The sequence below is a fragment of the Micropterus salmoides genome, unplaced genomic scaffold (genome assembly GCF_014851395.1).
Source record: "Micropterus salmoides isolate LMB-PRFRI ecotype aquatic unplaced genomic scaffold, ASM1485139v1 Ms_hic_scaffold_14, whole genome shotgun sequence".
NCBI classification, from domain to species: domain Eukaryota; kingdom Metazoa; phylum Chordata; class Actinopteri; order Centrarchiformes; family Centrarchidae; genus Micropterus; species Micropterus salmoides.
Genome location: NW_024040485.1, coordinates 23,382,641 through 23,395,328, shown reverse-complemented (window position 1 = coordinate 23,395,328; position 12,688 = coordinate 23,382,641). Strand labels below are relative to the sequence as shown.

The following is a 12,688-nucleotide window of genomic DNA, read 5'->3' as shown; positions in this document are numbered from 1 at the left end:
GTCCACGTTTAAAAACATAAAGGGTTTGCTTTAACTGGACAAAAAAAAAGGGTGATGGTTGGTCCCAGATTGTCGCTGCAGGCAGACGCTGGTGGAGGCGGTCATGCGGAAAGGACACTGCCATTCCGCCTTAACTTCTCGCAGGACAACTTATGTGCAAGATAACAAGTGTCTCTCCTCCACTGGACATGAACGTCGCATATCATCAAATGAGCAATTAGGAGAGGTCTAATTTACTCTCCAAGCATCTCTGCTAAGAGGTTTTAAAGGAGGTCTGATGCATCGAGGACATAACAGGCACGGCTCAGTGCGGCCCTCTCCATCTGCCTGTTACAGTAGAATCTTATCGATTGAATCAGTATTTGCCCTTTTCATTCTGGCCAGGCCTCTGAAGATAGGTCTAGTTGGCACATCATGTTGCAGTAAACTGGGATATCACTAGGTGGCAGTAACGACATAACCTCTGCGGCTCTGTGTTTGGGCCCAGATGATATGTGCCCTTATTTAAGGACGAACATGCATTTCGGGTATGACACCAGAGCTGAATCATTACAAAACATAACATACTTTTAAGTTTAAAAAAAGTCACAATCATTAGGGAAAAATCAAGTAGCTCGACCTATGTAAATTCTGCTCAGAAGTGTCTGGTGGTCTTTGTATTTCTGCTGTTTTTAGAAAACAGGAGTGGAAGTAATTGAATCTGTTGTTAGGATATTATGAAGAGTTATATTGATATAAAAACTGTCTGACTGGACCACTGTGGTTTATCTCTGGCTCAACCCCTGTGACCTTACCTGGCTGCGAAAGGATGTGTGAGCAGTAGTATCTAGTAACATTAACATCAATCCAACACCTCTCTCTTTCTCAGTCTTTGAACCATCCCTTTCATCTCTTGCCAAAGATCCTGTTTCCTGAGGTATGCGGTGACACGAGAGTTGGTCTCCAGGTCGGTATTTAAGGCTTAAAAATATAGGTGGGCCTGTTTTTAGACCTATAGCAGGGACGCCATTTAAAACGAGGCCCTGGAAGATTCACGGGCCTCCGAGCTGGACAGGATCCCCAGGTCATTCCAGTAATTATTATTATTTATTGTGTCTAAAGTGTTGCTGAGACATTTTCAGGGGGGTAAATATTCCAGGGATGCCCCTGCCACCTGCACATCTACCTGAAAGTATCTGCATTCAAGCAGTTATTTACATTTGATACAGAGAAGGCTCACTCTAGTTTGGTAGCTGACAGAAGTACAGATAATATAACAGAATAGTAGAATGGCATTGCATCCTATGTTATATACAGAAAATATAGAAATAATGCACTACACGTAATACAGTAAATAAAGCAATACAATTTTGTATCATATTGGTATTATATTATCTAATAATTTGGTCCAGATAATATATCTATTATGTAAAACACCACAACATAGTGGTGGTGGTGGAAGAAGTATTCAAATGTTTTACTTAAGTAAATGTATCAATACAAGAATGGGAAAATACTCCATTACATCCATAAGTATTGCATTGAAAATCTTACTAACTGTAAAAATACAGAAGTATTTTCAGAGAAAAGTACTTAAAGTATCAAAAATAAAGGTACTTGTTATGCAGCAAAATGGTCCGTTTCAGTGTTATTCAGTGCATTACTGTATAAGCAGCATTTTAATGAATATGTGGGTCATCTGGTCGAGGTACAACTAATTACTATAAAACTACTTTTGACTGTTGGATAGTTTAATCTGTAACAATGCATCATATTCTATGAGGAGATACTTTATAAGACAAGTACTTCAAAAATGTTTTTAAGTACAGTACGGGGGAACATGTGTACGTGTGCATAGTTACTTTCCACCAGTACACCACTACTAGCATTACAGTCTGTTTTTAATATTTTCTAATGTTTCAATTGCTTCCCAATGGCATGTAGTAGAGTTTAAGTCTATACCATGATGTTTGAGAGTGTGTGTGTGTGTGTGTGTGTGTGTGTGCATTTGTTGGTCAATGTACAGTATGTGTGTTTTCACTAAGAGACAGATGGTGGAGTGCTGATGGAAAACAAGTTATTGGCTTCAGGTCAAAGGGTGGAGAGTAATTAACATGTTGGTCTCCATGCGCCATCCATCATCGCCCTGAATCATCCATTACCCAAGCTTCATCGCAGCACTGGGTTTGGACAGGATGGCGCTGTCCACTCACCATGTTTGAGCCCACTAAATGACCTTACTGTGTCCGGTCCACACCCAACTGGTCAAGGCAGATGGCTGCCCACCTGTCTCAAGGTTTCCAACTGCTAAAAGGTTCCCTTTGTCACCAAGTTCTTGCTTGTGGTGGGAATGTTGAAATGAGATAACTTCTGTTATGAATTGGTGCTATATTAATAAAAACATTAATTGAATTCAATATTGCAAGTTTTTTCTTTTCTGCAGAGCCCAAGACAAAGTCACAGACAGTCCTGCAGGTGCAGCAGTTGAATTTGATACAGCCTTAGATGTTATGAGTTGGACAGAGAGGACCCAAACGCCTGACTTACACCACAGTGGAAAGGCCCTCTTGTTAAACTGTCACCAACAGTGGGGAAACAGTGGCCCCATTACGTAACACACACCTTTAAACAGCCGGGTCATATATTGCACAACACACACAGACGGAGCAAGAGAGCAATTTACTCAAACTGTTGAATGTGCGTATTAGAACCACTGGAATCCTGTAAACCCATACTTATAAAAACAACATGCCTGGAGGGTGATGCTCTAAAAGATATTACTGGAATTATAAAGAGCAGGGATTCAATTATTTTTATGCTATGTATTTAGATGACATAAGCAGAAGCAGACAGAGACACAAATATTAGATGTGGACAATTTTAAGGGTAAAACTCAGAGAGCATAGATATATAAAATATTTTTCTCAGCTGAACATAAATTATGTTTGTCATGTTTTGAATATTAAAACATATTTCTGCTAGTCATGATGGCAGCATAGCGATCTAAATGGCGATGTCAGCCTGTTGGTCCACCCCTTTGGTCCAGAATGAAATATCTCAACAACTATTTAATGGATTGTCATAAAAATTGGTATCCCTCAAGAATCGCAATAACTTCGGTGATCTGCTGACTTTTCATTTCACACTACCATCAAGTAAAAATGTTGGTTTATGACCAAAAACATTGACATGACATGATCCCATCAGCCTCAGCTACATTTGTGTTTAGTGCTAATTAGCTCATGTTAGCATGCTAACATGCTAAAGTAAGATCTGAACATGGCCTATTTATACCTGCTAAACATCAGCATGTGGGTTTTGTCATTGTGAGCAAGATAGCATGTGTTAGCCTACCTCAGTACAGACTCTCAGAGCAGCTATAGAGTCTTTGTTTTGTTACAATGCAAATTACCTGTCAAACACTGTAATAAGTGCCGTGACTTTTTCTTACTTGATTTTTCTGTGTGGATGAAGATTCTGTGGTTGATGTTGATTTATTTGTCATTTGTTTATCACTACTAAACCAGCAAGTTTAGCTATTTACATATTTATATAATCCGCAATATAATGCACACTTAAAACTGCTACATCCTGGAAGACAGTGAATCTTCACTAGTGCTCTCATGCTGCGCTACAGACGTAACTGGAAGCTCCAACCAAAAACAAAAATCAAAATGAACATGTTATATCTTGTTTGTTCAATCCATGTAAAAACTAAAGGGTAAAAATGACAGGTTACAATTTTAAAGGGGTAATGTGCTGGTTTTTGTAAAGTTATAACATCTAAAGTAGTGAGCTTAAGAGGTGCTGGTATTCAGATTTTGTTAACTTTGGACAGAGCCAGCTGTTTCTCCATTTACAGTCTTTATGCAAAGCTATGCTGTCTCACAGTTGAAGATTCAAAGACGAGAGTAGTATCAATTTTATCATCTAAATCTTGCCAAGAAAGTGTATCTCCCAAAATCTCAAACTGTTCCTTTAAAATCCTGTCCTTCTGCACATCCTATTAAATCAAGCTGATTTCCACTCCACAGCTAATTAATTTCTTTATGCTCAAGACTTGACCCCACATCAACATCCTGGAAATAAATCAGATTAAGGAAGTAATGATACCATTTAATGAGTCCTTTAAGAACCACATCACTTCCTGTGAGGCAGAGGACTCCTTGGAAATACCTATAGTAGACACTAAGTGTTAAATAGGTTGTGTCACTACTGTGCTATGTCAGTTGCATCTCATCTGTTTGTATGGGCGAGTGTCTGTGTTTTCACAAATGACACTCTGGTGCTATGTCTCTATCAGTCATAAGAACCTCTGGTGTAACACCTGTACTGAGCTGTTAAAGACCAAACAACATCTATGGTGCTGCTGTGAGACTGTGAGGTTTCGTGTGTGTAGGTATATGATTCACTGTGATTATACCCTCACAGCCACAGCAGGCAGCAACATTATGTAGTAATTCTTTCTTGAAATAACAGCTTCAGAATTATTTTGATGGTACACTGACGTATAATAGGATGAATGGCATCTCTGTCATTGCCACTCCGGGCCTACAGGCATGTAATGATTTTGCACCACATCACACTAACAAAACTCTTCAGCAAGCTAAATAAGAAGAAGCAAAATGTATATAAGGTACAATGTAAGTTCTTTGTAAGTTCTTTCTCAGTATGGATAACATGGCAGAGGCTGCGAAGAGACTGAAGAAGATGTTGTCAGAGGAAGTGATGAAGACAAAAAGAGAGAGTGATGAGTAAGAGATCAGAGAATCATAAATATCGAACAGAGGTTTGGCTGCTAGCTATAAATTTCGAGTTGATGTTAGCAAACTTTCTAAAGAACACACTAGGACATCAGTAACATTACTGTAAGTGGTCATGCGTAGGTTGCTGTTTAGCTTTGTTGGCTAGCTTGCCTCCCAAGTTTCAAGCAACATTATACGGTGCACGTGTCGTGCCTGAGCCGGGCGAGGGGTCAACGTTAGCTAATGCAGGAGTGAAGAGACCGAAGAGGACGATGACGAAAGAAGCTAAGAAGAGAAAAAGAGAGTGACCAAGCAAGATGCTGGTGGACGTTGGGGATTGCTTTGTGAAATAAAAGGCTGCAAGACAGAAGCTGAGCTGGCATTTTTTCTGTGTACACAGTTGGACTATAGTAAGTCATATTGTTATGTCTCATGTTGTCACACTTGCTTGATGTTTGGCTGTTAGCAAAGTTGTCGACTTGTTAGTTTTTGTTCATAAGTAATGTAATCATAACAAATACACATGTAGAGCTGTCCATATTTATGACAGTGGTGGATTACACTCGTTAGTGGCACCAAACTACACCAAATCTTACATAATATTGCTTTAATGCTTTTTTCAGACACACATCACACTGACTCCCTTTCGGCCCCTGTAATCATAAACAGTCATTCTCTACGCCATCAATTGCTCATTATGAATCTAATGCAATGACACATTTGAGGTTTGGCAGCTTACATCACAGCACAAGCAAAGTGTCATGACTTTCTATCTCCCTCTGTCTCATAAACTTGCATTGCGGCATGTTGTTGAAATGTCACCTACACATTGAGGTGGGAGGATGTGTTCAAGTGTGTTAAAATGTGCTCAACACTCCTGCTGTAAGGAAATGCTTCATGTCTGCATTGCATTGTACATCAAAAAGCCAGACATGGTACTCATGTAATGCAAGTTATGCAACACTTCACACCTGTAAATACACATCGCGTGCTATTCATTGGCCACTGGAAAACTATGTTGTCATTGTCTTAAAGGCTCAGTTTGAGAGAACTAACACATCAGCTAAATCGCTACCAAGCCCAATTTCCTGCTCTATAACACCCTTTATGCCTGATAATTAATTAATAGCTGCTGTCAAAACAACTCTGATGGTGAGCATTCAGTTTCCACATGTCTGGCCTGATTCAGCAATCACACTGTTTCTCTCATCTGTTTTGTTTTTCTTCTGTGAGGCCAATGTCCCTAACAGCCCTCTCTCTGTTTCCTGTTGCATAATATTATATAATTCATATTCAAAAAAATGCAGCAGCAAACTGTCCCTTCAGAATTAAACAGTGGAAATCCTACACTGCCAAGAATTCTGGGATTGTACTTTGAAAGGGTTTTGAAATAACTGCCAAAATAATAATGTCTGCAATTTTTCACTCCTTTCTCCATTTGCCTGTATAATTCATTATTTGTTATTTATTTATTCATACTTTTATTACCTCAAAGCTGAAACTATGTTTTTTTTCTGAGAACTGCATACATGCTACACTGTAGATGATGTCTGTGAGAACTATTAGGTATCTATTTTGCCCTAAGACGGTGGTTCCCAACCTGTGGGCCAGGAACAGTGCAAAGATAAATCTGAAGGGTCGCAAGCAAGACTTGAGAGATGAGAAAGAAAATTTATATTTCTGTTACTGTATGTTTGTTTTTTGTTACTTAATTTTTGCTTTTTTCTCATGAAACACTGGATACCTTTTGGGCCTTTAAAAATCTTTAAACAATTAAAGTTAAACAATTGACACTTGTTGAGAATAAAAACAGAGCTAAAACGGAGTGAAAATTGGACTTACATTCATCAAGTGGCCAGAACCACCACTACAAATAAAGGCTATGTTGCTCTGTAACTACTGGTTGTTTGAATAAGTTTGCTAAAATGTTCACCAACTTAAAAAGTTATGATATATTAATATTGTGTCCCCAACTTAATTTCTGGTTGTTGGAGATTTAAAGCAACATTATGCAAATATTTTCCCTCAAAATAACAGCCAGGTTCCTCTTTCTTTGCCATTCTGTACCCTGAATGCCTGTTCTTGCATTACGTAACTTGAGTGAACGGGTCGAGCGATCTACCTCAAAAAGTACGTAACACTTTTGGGCACTACGTCACACACCACCAACTGTGAGGCTTTAGCTAAGAAGAAGCTAGCCCAGTATATTAAGTAGGCATCTATCGTTTTCCCAATCCTCTTCACCCTAACACAGGTCCCTTGATACATGACAGTTTTGTTTAAATTGAAGAATTAATTTTTTGTCAGACCACAAATAAGAAATAGGTTGGAAAAAATTCTAAATGCTGGAGTGGAATGTTTCTGGGAGCCAGGCCACTTTACAAAAACACAATTTTTTTGACTGATTTTGGTCAAACTGTATTATATTTTATAAAGAAATAACTTAGAGTAATAATAATAACAGAGTAATAAACAGTTAATAATAGAGTAATAAACAAAAAGAAGCTTTACTTGTTGCTAAAGTAACCACTAACTGTAGCTACCATTAGCTAGTTAGCTCAGTTAGCTCAATTAGCCGTGCAGCTGACGGATTGGGAGCTTGAAGCACCGTGGGAGTGTTTACATTGCCGAACATTCTTTCCAAGCTACAGAACTTTATTATAAATTGTGGTGAAGATGCTGAAATTTTCAAAGATATAATTTATGTCTTACCCGAGTTTGGGTAAACGTGATAAAATGATGTAGACTACAAGGGGTGTAGAATAGTTTCTTTTGATGGATTGATTGAAAAAATTGCATATTTGAATTGAATATTTTATTCAGTGTAAACATCCAATGGCTTGGTTAAAGGTTAGGACAAAAATAAAAGTTAAGCAACGGATCATATATGACGTTGTGCTGTGTATGAATGTATCAACTAAACATGGAAGCCCAGTCTCTCAGAAACCTAAGAAAATTACCGTAAGAACCATCATCATTACAACATGTTATATTCCTAGTTCAAGACATGCATGCTGGGTCCTGGCTCCCAGTAGAGCAACTTGAGCATATGGAGAGAATGCTAGAGAATGGAAGAGGTTGTGTGCATGTTGTGATCCTCTGCTCTCTTTTTACAGGTTGTCTTACATAAGTCGTTACGTTACATAAGAAAAACACACCTCCGTGGTAAAAACATTGCAATACTGGTGACTTTCCATGGGCTGTAAAATGGACATGTTAACTAGGCAGCAGACTGCTCTTATGGAACCAAACAGATGTGCGCTGCAAGCTGCTTTTCAGGGTAAACTGGTTCATTGTTGCTGGCAAAGTTATAAAATATTTTGTCGAGGAGGGCAGTCACAGCATACTAATTAAGAAAAAAGACAATGGAAAAGGACAATGGAGAAGAAGTGCTAGCAGCGACTAATGGCTTTTACCCCCTCAGAGACCAGAATAACACTTACAATGGGTACACTTGTATTGGACTCCAGTGATGATTTTGTTTTTTTCCCTCACTGTTCAGCACAAAACCAGACAGAGTCCCAGACGTATCACATGGAGACATTTGGAACATAGGTGGGCCACATGCCTCTTGTAAAGAGAGGAGAGAAAGGCCAGAGGGATTTATTCTGATAATAAAAAGGGTTAGATTCCACTATGTCCAGTCAAATAAAAATCCATGGTTTTTTATGTTTAGCTTGTTAAGCCATGTTTTAAGTTGTTTTGGCAGCATGGCTCTAGGTGGTTAGCAATGTCGGTCGGTCAGTCAATCAGTTCACCACTTAGATCCAGACTGAAATTTACTGGATGAAGTAGGTTGCCATTTGGTACAGATATCCATTGTGTTCAGATGATCCTAATGACTTTGGTAATCACTCTTGATAGAGAACTTGAGTTTGACATTTGTGTTTGTGAGTGAAAAGCTGGATGGATTGCCATGACATTTGTGTTTGTGAGTGAAAAGCTGGATGGATTGCCATGACATTTGGTCCATCTTCATTTTCACCTCAGGATAAATTGTAAAAACTTTTTTCTTATGTCAAATATTTTGGTTTCTGAATATATAGCTCCAAAAAGAATCCCCTCAGCTGTAATTTACCAGGTTCAGCATCTTTACTCAGTATGTTAGCATGCTAACATTTGCTAACTAGCACTAAACACAAACATTATACCTGCTTAGCATCAGCACGTTAGCATTGTCACTGTAAGCATGTTGACATGCTAGTGTTAGCATTTACCTCAAAGTACTAATGTTAGTAACTGTGCCTGCAGCATGTCTGTAGACTCTCGGCTGTGTCTGAAATCACTGTCTTTGAATCATTTCCTACTCCCTATAAAGAGACTCAATAGTTTACTCTATAGTCAGCACTTTCGGACACTTATGGATAATATGTGACGCACATTCATTTGATTGCATTGAGACTGAAGTATTGTACATGCCACGGAAGCAAGTTTTTTCGTTCTATTGTTGAATTCTTGAAGGCATTATATAGTGGATATATTTTCACACTGAGAGCTCACTCAAATAAAATGGGGGGCGCGCAAACATAGTGCATTATATTGTAAATATTCCCCGAGTCGGCATGTGTGGTTTATGTAGGTCTGGTAGGAAGAAAGGCAGAGTACCTACACCATGTCTGTATTCCTATCCAGACCGCCACCGTAAAGGTGCAGTGGCAGCGTCCCGTGGGCGATTAGGATAGGCTGGCGGTCTGGGCAATCCTGCCCAGCTGTGGAGACGGAAGAAGAGTACGAGTGTGCGTTCAGGTCCTCTGAAGGACCATGTTACCTTGCTGTTGAGACTTGTTGGCAAACGTTGGCCTGAGATTCCAGATTCCTACACCCTCAAGCCAATATTTCACCCCATACCCAGGTCATAAACTGAGTTTACGGTTAATCACACGGTGGTTCAACAGTAAAACTCTCAATTATGGAGGAGGTAAACAGCACTGCAGATGACAGCCAGTAGACACATAAAGAGATGTTGTCCAGTCAAAACAACCTGCAGACATACCAACTACTGAGACACAATGAAAGGATTATTAACAGGAACAAACAAACATCAAATTGTGTATTTTTTCATCAATACTGTGTGATTTTCACATTGTTTGTCGCTCTGAGCAAACCTCACCCCACCACTCAACCACACTGGACGCTGCCACTACACCTTTACGGTGGCCAGTCCAGAGGAGTCCAGCTGTTCTGGAAGCAGCATGAAACCAGAGATGGATGGTGTCCTGTCCCGGGTCACTCTGCTGGAGGCTTTGGTAAGCCAGCTCATTGCAGGAGTGAATGGAGGCGCCGGGACTGTGGTCGCGACCAACGGTGAAGAGGGTCTCCAGGAGGCTTACTCCCAGGTTACAAGGGAAAGAAACCAGCTGCAGCAGCACAAGGGGCGTCTGAACAGGCAGGTCCAGGATCTGCAGAGGAGGCTGGCCGAGCTGACTCAGGAGGCAGAGAGCCTCAGGCAGAAACCCTGCCAGCAGACACACACCTCAGGGGGGACTCAGCGTGAAAACAGACCTGCCAGTGGTACATACATCAGTGTGTGAAGGGAAAACGCACAAATCAAAACCTTAACTGCTTTGATTGCAAGATGTGTCAGCCCAAAAGAGCACATTTTGACCCTTAACAATTCTTAACCACTAAAAATATGTTGTAGCATTCTATAAATTCTCTTGGTGAAGCTGATATTTTTCTGCAGATTTTGCTAGTGATAGCTGCTCTTCTGTATTTTTACTGTTTTGATAAATTTATTTGTGGCTATGACACCCGGGGCAACAGGTCAGGCTGCAGTAAGCTGTTCCAGATTGAGTAAGGGGATTGGAATTTACAACACGGACTCTTCTTTTATGGCTTTGTCACTTTTGCATGTCTGTTTATTTGCCTGTGATTATTTTCAGGAGAGCAATGGCAGGGTTATAGGGGGAACCTGCTGTGATCGGAGGCAAATAAATGAGACACTTAGATGTTGTCTGTGCATTGGGACTGACTATAGCTTATCTGTATCTGTTATTTTCACTTTCTACTTATAGTACCTTCCCACTTTCTACTTTTGTGTAATATTTTGCTTTTGATGCGCACATTTCTGCCAGACCCTGCATCTGATTTTGGGAATGGTGCATACCAGGAGATGAAGGCTGAGGTAACAGAGGTTCCAGCATCCCACCTCATTCCAGAAGGAAATCACAACTTGAGAGGTAAAGTTTGTTTTTTACTGAAGTTGATGTGACTGTTCAAATCGGCCTAGTGGTGGGGTGTTGATGCAATTCAATGCCTTCAAACGCATTGAAAATATATAACAAATACTATGAAGTTCACTTTTTTTCTCCAGGTTGTGGAGAGCTGCAGTCAGTGGGAGACCCTGTGTTGTACAGGAAGGCTGACAGTATCACAGGGAAGTATGGAGTGTGGCTGCAGGATCCCGAGCCTCAGGGTCCTAATTACACCAACAAGACTGTGTGGCGTATCGACACAGTGGGTAATGATGTCCGTCAGCTCTTTGCATATGAAGACATGGAACAATTCTCTCGAGGATTCCCTATGAAGGTCTTGGTCCTGCCAGAGCCTGTGGAGAGCACAGGGGCAACCTTGTACCGCGGCTCCCTCTACTACCAGCGCAGACGCAGCCGTACCCTGATCCGCTACGACCTGGCTTCTGAGAGCCTGGCAGCACGCCTGGACCTGCCTCAAGCTGCCTTCCATGGCCAGCATCCTTACTCCTGGGGTGGCTACACTGACATCGACCTGGCGGCAGACGAACAGGGCCTGTGGGCTATCTACAGCACAAACAAGGCAAAGGGTGCAATCGTGATTTCCCAGCTGGATCCCGAGAGCCTGGCGGTGAGGAAGAGCTGGGAGACCAATGTCAGGAAGAATACAGTGGCCAATGCTTTCATGGTGTGTGGACGTCTGTACACAGTGGCCAGCTACACTGCACCCAACACTACCATTAACTATGTGTTTGACACGGCCACCAGTGTGGGGCAGGCTGTTGCTGTGCCCTTTAAGAACAAGTACCGTTACAACAGCATGGTGGACTACAACCACGCCCAGAGGAAGCTGTACGCTTGGGACAACTTCCACATGGTCACCTATGATATCAGACTGGGCAGGGCCAGCCATGGCAGCAGCTAAAGAGGACACAGACAGAGATACACTGCTGTTTACAGGACTGTGCTGATGCAAGAGCAAGTGAATTAAATAAAACATATGCATTGTACTGAGGTCATTGCAAGGCTTGGTAGTCACTGTGTTTTTGCATCATAAAAATCTTATATATATATTATTGTGAATAATATATATTATGGCAACAGAAATATATTCATAAAGCAGATTAACATTCAGTATTTGTAAAATAATTTTGTTATCTTTTAATAAATGTTCATGTCATTCTCAATAAAGTTCTCAATTTTGTGCTAGCTTTATTATATAGGCCTACTATAATACATATCCTTCCGCTTCAGGTTCGTAACAGTGACCAAGAGTGTCATTTTGATCTGAAATGTTTTCACCAAATCATGATGAAGCTGGAGACAGTATTTGTTTGGAGGCATTTGTGTAGTTTATCAAGTTATATTTTGCCAATTTGCTTAAAAAACAACCAGACCAGATACATTTAACAAAATTATAAACGCAACATTTTTGTTTTTGCCCCCATTCACAATATTTCTCTCAAATATTGTTCACTAATCTGTCAAAATCTGTGTCAGTGATTACTTCTCCTTTGCTGAGATAATCCATCCACCTCACAGGTATGGCATATCAAGATGCTGATCAGACAGCATGGGTATTGCACAAGTGTGCCTTAGGCTGGCCACAATAAAAGGCCACTCAAAAATGTGTAGTTTCACTGTACTGGGGGGGGCCGAAAACCAGTCAGTATCTGGTGTGACCACCATTTGCCTCACGCAGTGCAACACATTTCCTTCGCATAGAGTTGATCAGGTTGTTGATTGTGGCCTGTGAAATGCTGGTCCACTCCT

At 40.6% G+C, this 12,688-nt stretch overlaps 1 protein-coding gene across 1 annotated transcript; it reads left to right on the top strand.

The window, feature by feature from the left end:
• The first annotated feature begins 8,168 nt into the window (after positions 1-8,168).
• Positions 8,169-12,178, top strand: LOC119902989 (myocilin-like). The gene is made up of 4 exons (XM_038719385.1): positions 8,169-8,172; positions 9,825-10,235; positions 10,799-10,903; positions 11,038-12,178. The coding sequence occupies exons 1-4, from the start codon at positions 8,169-8,171 to the stop codon at positions 11,838-11,840; spliced, it is 1,323 nt and encodes a 440-aa protein (XP_038575313.1). The 3' UTR covers positions 11,841-12,178.
• Positions 12,179-12,688: the final 510 nt, after the last annotated feature.